The sequence below is a fragment of the Alexandromys fortis genome, unplaced genomic scaffold (assembly GCF_014885135.2).
Source record: "Alexandromys fortis isolate MF-2015 unplaced genomic scaffold, M_Fortis_MF-2015_v1.1 scaffold_98, whole genome shotgun sequence".
NCBI lineage: Eukaryota > Metazoa > Chordata > Mammalia > Rodentia > Cricetidae > Alexandromys > Alexandromys fortis.
The window spans coordinates 3,752,816-3,767,842 of NW_026068002.1; the positions used below are offsets into that span (position 1 = coordinate 3,752,816).

At 43.1% G+C, this 15,027-nt stretch overlaps 1 protein-coding gene across 2 annotated transcripts in view; it reads left to right on the forward strand.

Annotated features, from left to right (window-relative positions):
* Positions 1 to 8,620: 8,620 nt before the first annotated feature.
* The window catches only part of Farsb (phenylalanyl-tRNA synthetase subunit beta), a 67,251-nt gene continuing 60,844 nt past the window's right edge, over positions 8,621 to 15,027 (forward strand). Inside the window, exons 1-2 of one of the 2 annotated variants that reach the window (XM_050161045.1) lie at positions 8,621 to 8,692; positions 10,500 to 10,552. In XM_050161045.1, the coding sequence (XP_050017002.1) occupies positions 8,635 to 8,692; positions 10,500 to 10,552 (111 nt within the window). In that variant the 5' untranslated portion in view covers positions 8,621 to 8,634. The remainder of the gene's footprint in view (positions 8,693 to 10,499; positions 10,553 to 15,027) is intronic. The other variant, XM_050161044.1, reaches the window with a different exon arrangement.

Consider the following 15,027-nt stretch of genomic DNA (forward strand, 5'->3'; position numbering starts at 1 on the left):
TGGTTGCTCTTTTAAATTATATATGACACTATATAATATAATATATTAATATATATGTATATATATGTTGACACTATAAGCTATTACTCCTAGAAATTATTATGGTCGTTGCAGTCATGCGCACTAAATCTGTGAATTTGGAGCACCATCAACCCAATCAAGTCAGGGGCAAGGCGAGTCTGGGGAAGCAAGATGAAACTGTGTGCGGGCATGTTCCTGAGATGGGCAGCCAGTAACTAACCAGCCCTGGGACAAAGCAGCCACCATCATTTAGCTGCAGATTCTGAGACAGTTTGCTTCATGGTCTGAATATTTGCCTCTCCCTCAGAATTCACACAGAAATCCTGCTCACTAAGTTGATTGCCTTTAAGAAGTGAAGGTAGCTCTTTGTCTCTTTACCTTCCTCGTCTCTCATCTCTTTTGCCTCTCACACCTCTTTGTCTCTTCTTTCCTCTCTTGCCTCTTCTTCCTCTTGTTTTCCTGCCTCTCTCAAGTCTCCACTCAGACAGGGCCTTTCAATCTTCCACTCTCTCCCTTTCCCAATAAACCTTTTGCACAAGAAAGAAAAGAAAAAGAAAAGAGGTGAAGGTAACTGGGAGGTGATTAGGTCTTTTAATTGTTATTACATTTTTTTCCGTGTATGTGTACACACATGCCATCACTTGTGTTTGGCGGTCAAAGAGCAACTTGAAAGAAATGGTTCTTTTCTTCCACTATGTGGTTTCTGGGAACTGAATACTGGGGGTTGTCAGGGTTGGTGGCAGGTGCCTTTCTCTGTTGAGCAGTCTTACTGATTAGCAATTAGGGCAAGAGTGATTATGAATGGGGTATTGTCCCAAAGAAAGAGGCTCATTTCTCCTACTTGCTGTGAACCCTCATCCACAAGTCAGCTGTATGCAATACACCCACGGGCTTATCAGAACCCAACAATGGCACCTTGGTCTTGAGTTTTCCAGCTTCCAGAGCTGTGACAAATAAATGTCATAGCAGCCAGAACCATCTGAGACAGTCCAATCCAGAAGGTGGGGCTTGAACTCAAGTGTGTGTCTTTTTTGGTTGTTTGTGCTTTCTTGTATACAACATGTCATCTTCTCTGATAACCCTCTATCATCAATCATCATCATATCATATGGTTGTTCCTTCTACACATATTTTCCCACTGTCTTGGTCACTACCATGTCTCCCTTATATTACTGCAACCTCCTAACTGGTCTCCTCACCATGAAATTTTCTCTCTCAACTATTCCCTGATTTATTTCCCATAGTATTCTCGCTATGGTTTGGATGAATGTCCCCAGAGGTCCATGTTAAAGGATTGGCTTCCAGTGAGGGGAGGGGATACTTAGGGGAAGTGCTTTGACCTTAAAGAAGTCAGGTCTGTTAGGTCTCAGAGTATTGTGGCATAAACTCCAGGAGGATTGTAAGATCTTTTGTATTTGTTGATTTTGTAGATACGGTGACAAAATCCTTAACATAAACAACTTAAGGGAGGGAAGGTTAATTTTGGCACCAGTTAAGAGGTGTCTGTCAATCATGGCTGGGAAGGCATTGCAGCCAGAGCTTGTGTGGATGACCGCTCACTGGCCCCAAAATAGAAAGTAGAAAACACGGGGTCTAACTAGGAGTGTATACTTTCAAAAGTCCTTTTCCAGGGACCTGTTTCACACTGGCCAGATTCCATCTCAGGAAGGCTCCACAGCTTTCAAACTAGTGCCATAAACTAGGGATCCACTGTTCAAAATATGAGCCTTTGGGTGACGTTTCAAATTTTAAACAGTAGCTCCCTGTCTATTCTCTCACTGTCCTGACTCAAGATATAAACTACCACCTCAATGTAGACTCTACAATCTTTCCCATGAGTCACCACCCTCACCAGAAAACAAATGAGGCTGCAGGATCTTGAGCTTGATGCTCTGGAGTTGTGAGCCAATGTAAACCCACATCAGCAACCATCTGAATTACTATTCTATTTTTGTGAAGAGATGCCATGACCAAGGTAACTTATACAAGAGTTATTTGGAGCTCAGTTTCAGAGGGTGAGTCCATGACCATCACGCCAGGAAGCATGGCAGCAGGCGGGCAGGGGCAGTAGCTGAGAGCTTACACCTTGAAACACGAACGTGAGGCAGAGAGAAAACAGGAATTGGCCTTGGCGTTTGAAACCTCAAAGCCCACTCCGGTAACACACCTCCTGAAGCAAGTCCATACCTTCTAACCCTTCCCAAACAGTTCCACCAAACAGGCCAAACATGAGCCTATGGAGCCATTCCCATTTAAACACCACAAGGACTTTGCTAGAATGATGAAAAACTAAAACCACGACCACTGTTTTTCAAAATACCAAATTTTAGTCTTGTCGCTTATAAAAATCCCAGAATTTCTTCCATTTCTCTCACAATAAAGCATCAACTTTTAAAAGAAGATTTATTTGTATTTATATGTTTATGTGTGTTGTGCAAACCTCTGCAAGAAGACCCTGCCATAGTCCCTGGAACTTTACAGTTGGTTGTGAGCAGCCCAACAGTGCTGGGAACCAAACTTGTGTCCTCTGAAAGGGCAGCAAGTCTTTTTATCCTTTGAGCCATTGCTCCTGCTCTTCAACTTTTTAATATGGTTTTTGACCCCCACATTATAGGTCATCTACTTATTTCTTGACTCTAGACCATAACTTTCCAGCTTGCAAAGCTGGAACCCTTATCCCTCTGAACAACTTGTGGAAAGCACAGGTTTCGGGAAGCATAAAGGGATACAAGTATCTTAAAAACAACCAGGGATTTCAGCCCTTTAAAGAGGCTCTATTCATTTGTCATTTGTCTTGTTGTCAGCCATTTTCTCCCAGTGAGAACTAGTTTGGGGTTTACTCTAGGGTCAGGGCGTCATTGTGGTGCCTAGGCTAACACTGAAATCCCAGTCTTCTTGTAGCTTCCTGAGTGAGTAGCTGGAGTTAAGGGAATGAGCATAGGTTGTTTTTCTATTCTGAATGGAATGGGGCCTCATGCTTGCTGGGAAGGTAAGTGCTCTACCACTAGTTGCATCCATAGAAAAACAGAAAAAGTCTATGAGATTTTGATTACAAGTAAGTAAAGACACACAATAGTGCAGACTAGACAATCACAGTAAATTGTATATCTGCATACCGTCCCACTTCTGGAAGACATAGATCCAGTTCCAGTTGACTTAACTTTAGAGAGTTTATAACAGTCCCTTGGACTGTTAGCGTCAGAGTAAGTATCTGAGATTCAAATAGCCCTTTGCAGCTTTGAAATTGTTTCTACATACTTTATTCTGACTATCATAGGCGGAAATGAAGGCTGGCAATGACAACATACACGTGAAAACATATACAATATCTGTGTCATGTTAGTGTCCTCCTGCTCTAATTTCAAAGGTACTATGTTCTCAGTCTCATGCAGACAGAATTTCATACCTGACAGTATCACTTTCCCAATTACTTCCTGAGCCACAAGCATTGTGTGAGAGTTACACAGTCCTCTCAGAGATGTTCTCTGTGCATACTATAGCTTGGACAGGCAAAAACAATCAGTCACTGGCCCTGCGTGGCAATGAGAGAGACGTCTACCAGTGATCAGGCATGGGAAGAACTGAGCATGATTGTGCTGTGTTTCTTTTTCTTTCTTTCTTTCTTTTTTTTTTTTTTTTTTTTTTTTTTGGTTTTTCGAGACAGGGTTTCTTTCTGGCTTTGGAGCCTGTCCTGGAACTAGCTCTGTAGACCAGGCTGGTCTCAAACTCACAGAGATCCGCCAGCCTCTGCCTCCCGAGTGCTGGGATTAAAGGCGTGTGCCACCACCGCCTGGCTGTGTTGTGTTTCATATCGACACTTTTGCTCAAAATAAAAGCAGTAACTATTAATTATAGCTCTGTAAACTATAAAATATATAATGAAGAAAATAATTACACTCCTACAGACAGCTACTAATAACAGGTGCACATCATGCACTGATCTATTTCACTCACATTTACACATTCATACATTTAGAAAAAGAATCATTTAAGTATTATATTTAATAACTTTTTTTACTATTTGTTGAAGAATTTTTTCATGTTAAAAATGTCACAGCATACATCAGGATGTGTTGGCACAAGCCTTTGATCCTAGCATTTGGAAGTCAGAGGCAGATGAATATCTATGAGTTCTAGGTCACGTGGTCTATCATATCAAGTTTCAGGACAGCCATGGCTACATAGAGTGACCCTTTCTCTAAAAATAAACCCACAGTACTATATACAGTGTGTGTGTGTGTGTGTGTGTGTGTGTGTGTGTGTGTGTGTGTGTGTGACGGCAGATAGTTATGTTAGTTTTTTCCCTGTTGCTGTGATAAAATATTCTGACAGAGCGACTCAAGGGAAAAGTGTTTATTTTAGTTCACTGTTCAAGATCCATCCAAGAAAGGAAGTCAAAGTAGCAAGAGCTTGAAGCAGCTGGTCACATTGAATCCCCAATCAACAACTAGAGGGGTGGCTGGAGAGATGGCTCAGAGGTTAAAAGCACTGGCTGCTCTTTCCGAGGTCCCGAGTTCAATCTTCAACAACCACAAGGTGGCTCATAACCATCTATCATGAGATCTGGTGTCCTCTTCTAATGTGCAGGCCTACATGCAGACACTGTATGCATAATCAATAAATATTTTTAAAAAATGAGCTACAAAGGGATGAATGCAGTGCTCAGCCTGTTTTCTCCACTTTATATAATCCAGGATACCCTGCCCAGGAAATAGTCCCATCCACAGTTAAGATGGGTCTTTCTGCACCGTAATCAACAATCCTCACAGGCATTCTCTGGGGACCAGTTCCCAGATGATGCTGGAGTCTGCCAAGTTAACACTGGCCATCACAACAGTCAACATTATTTTTATTTATATTTTATTTTGGGGCATTTGGCATCAAACCAAGGGTGTGACACATGCCGGGCAAACACTCTACCACTGAGCTGAATCCCTGGCCTTCTACATTTTTTTAAATGTCTTCATATCATGTCATACCGAAATACTTTAATCAAGCCATGTTGGGAGATGTTTCAGCTGTTTCAGTTTTTTTCTATATTACAAAGACATGATAATAGTTTTTTTCTTTAGAATAATTTCAAGATGGAAATTTCATGATGAACGAGATGCGTGCTTATGGAAGTTATTATGCATGCCGGATTGACTGGAACACCTAGGAGATGGAGAGGCACACCTCTGGCCGTGCTTGTGAAGGCTCATTCCAGAGAAGGAGAGATCTGTTTTGCATGTGGGTGGCACCATTCTATGGGCTAGAGACCTGGCTGGAGTGGTAGACGGAAGGGAGGAAGCTAAGAGAGCACCCACATTTCCCTCCCTGCTCCCTGGGCCTCCATGATGTGAACTGAACCCCCTCGCCATGCCTTTCCCACTGTGACGGACAGAACTCTCTGAAAGCATGCCAGAACTAAATTTTCCTCCCTTGAATTATTTCTGTTGGGTATTTTTGGTCACAGCAATGTGAAAAGTAACTAGAGAAGTAGGGTCATTGGTGTAACTAAATGACAATGTGGTTCTTTGGCCTTCGGAATTGGTTTCCAGGAGGGATATGAAAATTGACACCATAATCATTAAAATAGCTTGGTACTGGCATTGAAACAGACAGTTTGGCAGGAGATCCAAATATATGAGGAAATTTAATATACAATATTACAAACTGGAGAGGGAATAGAAGCTTTTTAATAAGTGGTATTGGCATTTCTGTTTGAAAAGAAAATAAAACTGGCTTGTTCATTAACTCTAAAAACCAAAACAAATTTCAAAAAGATCTGAGATTTCAATGGAAAAGAATTCTACTGATGTACTCAAAGAGGAAAATGTGATCTAAAAAAATTGTGTAGTGGAAGACTTTCAGAAATAAAACCTAAAATCCAGAATCAATAGAAAAATTAATTTCAATTGATTGAAACTTTATAAATAACTCTCTAGGGAAACAAACCTTAAAAGTAAAATATCAAGAATTATTCCTCTTTGACTTATAAATAGCATTACTTACAATCTTTGTTTCCAATATCCATCTATAATTTCTTAAAATATACCTATGATAATGTATCAGGTAAAACAAAGCAGCATTTTTAAACCTCTAATGAACCACGATTGTTAATTTTGGTTGTGAGCCTATCCTTTAACGGTTGAGCCATCCCTGCTTCCCAAGGGTAAACTATATGGTCACATGGCCAAGTTAAAAAATCCCTAGATAAGTGGTCAAATACATAGTTGTGTGCTTCTTAGAGATAAGCATTAGAGCTGGTGAACTAAGTTAGGCAGATTCTCTGTCTAATGTGAGTGGGTACCATCCAGCTCGTCAAGGGCTTCTGTAGAGCATAATGTCGAGGGAATGGGAAATCACTGTCTTCGAGACTGATCGAAGACATTGATCTTTTCCTGCCCTCAGTGTTCCTGGGCCTCAGGTGCTCAGATGAGGACCTCAGACACTCAGAGAGGTCCTTCGCTTTCAAACCTTCAAGCCAGGTTACTCATTTCTCTGGGTGTGCAGTCTGCGGACACCAGATTGTAGACTTCTCAGCCTCCTGATTTGTGTGGGCCACGACTTTGCTACCTGTCTGTCTATCTGCTCACTCTGTTTCTCGGTGGGAAAACTAATGCGCACTTTCCCTGGCCTCCCTTCTTCCATCACACTCAGAACGAACTGGTTTGCATTTGTTGCTATGGTCTTTTATTTTATCTTATAGTCCCCCCACTTACATATGCCTGAAAATACATCTTTAGGTTAGTGCATTCACTGCCTGATACTCTAACCCCAATCCAGCTTTCAGGTTGCCCCCAAACTTCGACATCTATTTGCATTTTGTGATGCTCTACTTCAGTTTTTTCCAATTATCTTTTCTATCAGGGCTATTATTTGTGATGAGCATTCACGTCCTACTTCTCTTTACTACTCTCCAGTCCTCTCCCAGCTGTTTTAGTGACCAAGAAGGCACACAGAGATCGTATGTAATGAGAAAGAAGCATGACATATTCCTGGGGAGAGATGCCAGGTGGAAGCAATGTGTCACGGGCATTCAAGAGCAGGCGACTGATTGAAGAAAGACAAGAATGGTGAAGCCTGCCTTATTGCCAGGATCAATGACATAAGATCTTAGTTCATTAAGAGAATCATTTCAAACCCTCGCATTAATTTTCTAAGGTATGTATAGTCAGCTCTGTTTTATAGATAAGAAAACTGAGGTTCTGGCCATGGAAAATCCTGCAGTGTGCGCTCCAAAGGGAACATTAACATGCAGTAATTTGGGGTCAGAAAGATACATATGGCCTCGCTGTAAGTGGAAATCAGGACAGAAAAACACTTTGATTAACTGCCAAGATGGCCTCGATCTGATCCTGCTTCTGCCTCCTCAAGTGACAGACAGCAGAGGCCCTTGCTGCATGGTGGAAAGGGCAGAGTTCCCTTGAAGAACGATGCTTCTGCTCTGCCTTACAGGTTGGGTGGGTCCCAGAGTCCGTGCCTGTTTATTTCTTAAAGGGGGAGGGTTATTTTTAGTACTTTGCTTTGGCGTCTATTTGTTTTTTTTTTCATGGTTGCTGAGACAAAGTACCACAAACTTTTGATTTCAAACAGAAACTTGAGCCTGGCGAGGTGACTCAAGACAGCTGTCTCAAGACAGGCTCAATCAAAGTAGCTGGAGAATCTCTGAAAATTTCAGGCTAGCCAGGGGTACAGGATGAGTTCCAGGCTGGCTTGAACTACGGAGTTGAGACTCTCTTTCAAAATGAAAACCCAAAAGCGATGTCAAAGGTTTTTTTTTTTTTTTTTTTTGACCTTACACCTACAAGGCTACATACACTATTTGCGTTTAGGACCCATTTTAACAACCCTGGCCAAGCATCATCTCAAAACCCGTTACCTTACTCCACACAGAGGCTGATACCACACAAAGCATCATTTACAGGCTCCAGGGATTAGGTAAGTCCTGACATCTCTGTGGACCACTGTCTGGCCTGCTCTCACTCAGGGTTGCTCTAAGGAGGAAATCTGCTCATGCCGGCATTAGGCTGAGTACGGCATTTGATAGATACTTGACAGTTCTGAGGTCTCCAACACCATCGACCTATACGGTTTCTGTTGTGTTCAAACAAAACTAAGGTATAAAATCTGCAGAGTTTCAAGGTTAAAGAAGTGAAAACTGGCCCGTTAACAGACTTTGCCATTAGTATTTGCACTTTCTTCCTTCCAGACAGCCTTGCACCAGCTCAACCCGCTTTCCTCAACACCTCAGCGCCGGACTCTATACCTGAAATCCCTTCCCACCTCCATACCCGCCCCTCCAGCGCCCCGCCCACCCAGTTGGCAACTTCCTTAGGACTTTGGGAGCATCCGGGCCTCTGGGGACTGACCGTATTGTTGCCTGTCATAATAGAGAGAATTTTACCCAATTATATCTATTTTTCAAACTTTCAGTTAGCATCCCAATGTGTTTATATTAAGTGATCCAGAGAGTGGCATTTTTCTTGTGCTCGGTTGAAAAACGGGAGTGCAAATTGTTGGATTTAATCAGGCATAACGTGAGACAGCTCGGAAGGAGCGGCGGGTCCTTCGCGCTACCGCCGCAGAGGCCCCGCATGTGGCGCGCAGGCGCACTGTCCGCGATTCGCCATGCCGACTGTCAGCGTGAAGCGAGACCTGCTCTTCCAAGCTTTGGGTCGGACCTACAGTGAGTGCCCGCCCCGTGGCCTGGGCTCGGTGCCTGGGGCAGCCTGTCTCGCCCGGCAGAAGGTCGTGCTGGCGGCGTTCGTGCCACCACGCGGGGTTTGGCCTTGCGCGGCGGGAGTCTGCAGGGGTGCGCTGAAGCCGGGCTGGGCTGAGGTCGCTTCTCAGAACCAGCTCTGCGGCGGCTGCCTTTGCATCATCCGCCGGGGTCGGGACCTCCGTGTCATTCATTCAGTGACAGCTCCTTCTGCAAGCTTAGCGCGGACTTTGGTGTCGGGACACAGACCCGGAAGGATGCCCTGGGCTGCAGTACCAGTGCGGGCAGCTCTGGGGAACCAGATTGACAGCGAAAGGGAGACGCTTGAGAACGATGTGGGTTCGCTGTGCAGCCCAGGCTGCCTTCGAACCCGCCGTCTTCAGCCTGTTGAGTGCTGGGATAGCAAGCGTTGGCCACCAAGCCCGGCATTCGCTTTATTTAGTGTTGACTGTGTTCCGGTTGCGTGTTAGGCACTGTGAGAGAGTGGAACTGTCCACATGACACGGAAGATCTTATTTCGGTGAGACAGTAACCAACCAGTACGACAAGAAGGCGATTTATTAAAATGCTGAGTGTTTTCTAGGAAGGGAAGCCAGGTGGTGTGCGGGAGCAGCTTTTGATAGGTGACATTAATTTGAGAACTGAACAGAAGAGTCTCTTCTATGGACTTAGTATTCACGATGCACTTAATTAATTCCCCAGTTCTAAAAACTAAACCGTTACGAGGAAAGGGAGGTAAATATTAAGCAAATTATCATTTTCAGCACAGATGTAGTAGTTGAAATATCTGCCCCACCCTGTAATTATCAACTGATATAAAGGTCATAACATGATTTAGGGGAGCCCTTTTCTGGGGTATCAGATGTATTTATTTAGTAAGAGGTACAGGTGTTCATAAGAATATAGTACTGTCATTGCAAAGAAACAATTTAAACGTTTTTTCTGAGGATGTGCTCATAGATATAACCCATTTCCTGTTAATTTATGTTTAGTTGTTTGTAGATTTTTGTTGTTGTTCTTGTGAGACAGAACTTATTCTGTAGTACATGCTGGCCGTAAACTTGTGTCGTCGTGAGCAGGAACTGTCCCAAGTCCTTAGAGATAGAGGAGATAGCGTTACCTTTGGAATATGGCCCTAATTTCTTAGTGCTTCCAACGTGTACTGTGCTTCTTTCTGTCCCTCACCTGCCCTCCACCGTGTTCTCTGTAGTGTTTCTGTATCTGAACTGCACAGGGTGGTGGGTGGCAAATTTAACATGTTTATAATCAGTTCCCGTCCAGGGCCTTTGCTCTTCAAAAGTAAGAAATTATCTGAATTTTAAAAGATAAAGGCCTTTATAACCTGTTTGCTATTATCAGCTAATATTTTAATAAATTCTGTCTCCTTTTCTCCCACTTTCAAATGGTGAGTGATCAAATAACCTTGATTTTCCACACAGATCATTAACTATAGGATCTTTTGAAATTCTTTTTTTTTAATATTTTTTTTAAAGATTTATTTTTTTTTCTTTTTTAAAATATTTATTTATTTATTATGTATACAATATTCTGTCTGTGTGTATGCCTGCAGGCCAGAAGAGGGCACCAGACCTCATTACAGATGGTTGTGAGCCACCATGTGGTTGCTGGGAATTGAACTCAGGACCTTTGGAAGAGCAGGCAGTGCTCTTAACCTCTGAGCCATCTCTCCAGCCCTCTTTTGAAATTCTTTACCCTTAATATTGACGTTGAGATTACACCAGATGAGTTAGTAATACTCTTCATTGTGTTTGAGATCTTGAAACCTTTCAAGTGTCATTTGAATGGCGGTTGAAGTTGGAAAAGCCTGTTCACCGAGCATCTAGTTTCCAAATGAAGTGCAAATCCCTCCTGTTTCTTTCTCATTTTTCTTTTCTTTCTTGTTTTCCGACAATGCGCTCTTACATTCCACTTTGTTATTTAGACCCTCCTAGGGTCTGCTGTCCACCTGAAATTCCGTTGCTCTTTCCAGTTGCCGCCATCACCTTCCATGTCTTGGTAGGGAGCACATTTCTCTCTCATTTTTGTTAGTCAGGGAATTTGTTTTCTCTGCTTTCCTGGGAGCAGCTCTGTCTTCTTAGTCTCCCTTTTGACTGCCTTTCTCTTCAGTTTTCTTTGCTACTCATTTTCTTGTGAACTGGTTTCTTTCATTGCTCTTCAGTTTGGTCCGTGTTCTAGTTTGGTTTGGTTAAGTACTGCTGGGGCCACCTGTGTGACACCCAGGCAGATAGTGTTTCAGGGCTACCATCTTCTGGAGGAAAGTGCTCATGATTTTATTTTTGTTCTTTTGTTTGTCTAAATTAAAAAAATGTAGAGCTTCAAGGGATTGGGCATATTAGGATTTCGCATATTTTTGTAGATCCATACAATTTATTTAATTGCTGTTTAGCTGACAAAAGTTTTGCATATTGTAACAATAATTGTTATTTACTTTCTGAAAGTCAAGAATCAAGGTTTGATGGTGCTGGTCTGAATTTACTCCGGGTTGCAGATCTGTAGTCAGTTTAAGAGCTCATTGGGACTGTAGAAACTGCTTGTAACTTGTTGCTTGTTTTCTTTCTTTTTGGGGGAGGTGGGGACTTGTCGAGACAGGATTTGTCTGTGTAGACCTGTAACTCCCTCTGCAGACCAGCATGGCCCTCTAACTCTAAGAGATCCTCCTGTCTCTGCCTCCTGAGTATTGGGATTAAAGGCACGTGCCACCACCACTCAGCTAAATTATTTTTAAAATTATTATTATTGCTTAGACTTAAACATTTTATTTTATTTGTGCAAGTGTTTTGCTGTGCATCACACTTGGTGCCTGCCGATGCAAGAAGAAGGCAGTAGGTCCCCTGGAACTTGACTTACAGTTGGTTGTATGCTACTACACAGTTCTGGAAATTGAATCTGAGTCCTCTGCAAGACCAGCGTGTGCTTTCAACAGCTGAGCCATCTCTCCCACCCCTACGTTTATAAGCAGGCCTTGTTAATCTGCTGGCGTTTGGCCAGAGGCTTCGCGGTTCCTTCTACCTTGCCTTTTGTCAGTTTGTCCCAGAAGGAGAACTCTGGGTGAGATCAGGTGAATGGGAGAGCTCAAGTAGTATCCTCAGTGATTGATAATTGCTCAGAAGTGCTGGTCCATCCTTTTTTTATATTTCTTGGTCACACGGACCAATCCTGACCTGTAAAAAAGGGGCCTAGATAAGCAGTTAGGTAATATTGGTGTCATAGTCTCTCTCTCAACCACCAAATGGTTCATGTTCATCCACATGCAAAATGCACTTGACCCAGAAGTTTGGCCTTACAACAACAGCTCAAGTCCACAGTCACTCCATCTGAATCTGGGTCTGAGGTAGGCGAGGGTCAGGGGCTGTAGTTCTCTGTGTTTAGCATCTTGTGAGGAGTTAACTAGTGACCTGAGAAGCTCAAGCACTGGGGTAGGTGTCTCTCATCTAAGAGACACAGAGGGACGGACCTAGGGCAACTACTAAAGGGAAGAAGTGGAACTCACAAAGGAGCCGCTGGTCCATGGCAGTTCTGAAATGGAAGGGCAGATGCTGGATGGTCTTGATTAGGTCCCAGGCCTGGGATAATTCTCCATGGCTCTGTGCCTTGCCCTCTAGGCTCTGGTTCAACCCTCAGAGTGATCCCCAGAAAGCATGTGCTTCACAGCTGATTAGTTTTCTCAGTCTACTTCCTGTTAATAGAATTTTAGGGCCTCAAAGATTTCCTTTTGTCTTGTTTCCGCCCCTTTCAGTTCAAGCTGGCTATGTCTGCCTAAGTGTTTTTTCTAAAAACTTTCTGGGTCTTTGGTGAATTTTTGCTGGATTCTTTTTCATTAGTTCAAAACCACAGACTCCAAAAACCTCTGAAATTAGCTGTTTCAGTACTTTGGGCTTTTTTATACATTGCTCTTACTTAAGCTTTATTGTTTTATAAATTGAGTTTGTGAGGCACACCCTTAATTTTTTATTACACCTTTTGTTTGATTGAATTGTGCCTTTGATCTGCCCGAAGGTTTCAGTCAGACCCTTGATTCTGTCTTAAGCCTAGGATTTGGTCTCTGCCCAGAACTTGAGTTTAGCATTGCTTTACATTTGGAAGGCCAAACTTTTTACCCATCAACATCCTGGCTCTTTTTTCTTGAGTAGCTCTTCCTATGCTAATCTCTTCTTACCTAAGTAGGGAATATCAGACTAGTCAACAGACAAACTGCTCTCTGAGAACTGCTCTGAGTCTTAGTTACACCAGGTGAGTGCGTTTTCTTCAGTCCCTGTACCTGCAGGAATGGTGCAGGTCATGTTCCTCCCTTATGTAACCAGGGTGCCCTGCCCCTCCTGCAGCACTGCCTCACTTTCCTCCTGCTCCCCCTGCAGCCTGACTCAAGACCATGAGGCTTCAGCTAATAGTGTTTCAGAGGCCCTTGGGTTTTCTCTGTAGTAGTCCTCAGAGCCTGCTGTCTGACTCCCAAGCCGTTCCCATCGTTTTGGCTATGCTATCTCTCCTGTTACAGAGGCTATATAACAGATTATCCCATTTCTCCTGTTACAGAGGCTATATAACAAATCATCCCATTTCTCCTGTTACAGAGGCTATATAACAAATCATCCCATTTCTTAGAGTAGAAAACAACATGCCTTTGTTGCTAATATCTGAGTGACAGGAATCAGAGGGGTTAACTGTGTGGCCCTGGCTCTAGGGCTCTTGTTAGGTTACAAGCAAACTGTCATCTAGAACTAGAGACAGCTCAAGGATTGGCTGAGCCCAAGCATCTGTTTCCTAGCTCGCTCACGTGACTGCACCATGTGTAAGTTCACACAGAGGCAAGGCTCTTGCACAAGTCAGTGGTGGCATCACCCTTTTCACCCAAGCCAGAGAGCTGGGAGCCATCCTAGTCATGCTCCCTCGCTAGCTGGTCCTGTAATTAGGCAGCCATGGAGCCTCACGTATTCTGCGACTAACATTTCTCATGTTCCTCCTTCCCCATATGCTGTTGGCGTAAGTGAACACCTGTGTTTCACTTGTAGGAGGCTCCCTCAGTCACCTCGATGCTGCCACCAGTCTTAAAAGTGCAGATGTAGGGAACCAAGCTTGATGCCTTGTGACTGATAGAAACACATGGGAGTTTGAGGCAGGAGGATCTGGAGCTAAAGGGCAGCCCTGCTATGTCTAAGCTTCAGGCTTGCCTGGTCTACCTATGAGGCCTTGTTTGAGACAAATACTAAAACAAAACAGAATAAAGATTGAGAGCGGAGGATGAAAAAGGAAAAGAGCAAAAAGCAAAAGACAAATCTAATCTTGTTTTATGTAGCTGCAAAGCTCCAGAGTGCAACTCCCATTGCCTGCAGGTAGGACAGAGGGCAAGTCCCTTGGCATGGCATGAGCTTCCCTTTTTCTAGTTCTTGTATCCTATTTCTCATAACACAGACTTTATTCTTTATCCATATCAAACTGCTTAGGAGTTCCTAGCTTTGCCAAGCACTTTATTCACTCCCTCCAATCTTTGACTAATGAAGGTGTCCTTTATGTAGCTTTAAGTGACCCTAAGAGGAGCTCTGTGCCGCCCTGCCTTGTACTGGGCACATTTATTTATATTTATTTACACTTGTGATTACTTTGCTAGAGAAGGAAGTAGTTCAGGCAGGAATTGTAATTTATTTGTCTTTGTAGCCCTGACATCAAACACTGTTGCTTGGCACATAATAGAAGTAAATATTTGCTAAATTGAATTCAAGTTTGGATATCTAGATTAGACAAGTCTTTGTTGTTTGATTTTGATGTTGGGAATAGAACCTACAGCCTGTGACATACTAAGCACGCATTCTGCCACCGAGGCCAACTCCTCATCCTGAATCAGGAAACCTAAGATATCTATTTCTTCACTAGAATATAGTGGTAATTGTGGTGCTTGTTCAAGGTTTGATAAATGAAGGCCTTGAGAATGCTGTATTAGTGACACAGCAGAGTGAAACGGGCAGAGAAGTACTAGATATTGCAGACTTCCTGTGTCAGGGTGCAGGGCTGTTTACATCTTTTTAAGGTTCCATAAAAATAAAATGGCGGCAAAAGGTTGTTTTACGGATGAGGAGGGTGTTGTGAAGTTTACATGAGGTTCTGAGCCCTCAGAATGAATGAGATAGAAGTTAAAACCTTGGTTGGTGTTTTGATATTTGGTTAGACAAATACCAGGCTGCCTGAGGTACCAAGATTAGTGGCATCCCTTTGTATACATGGTCCTTTGATTTCTGAGCCTCTTTCTCATTTGATCTTGTCCTGAGTCTGAACAGCACTGGGAACCAGAT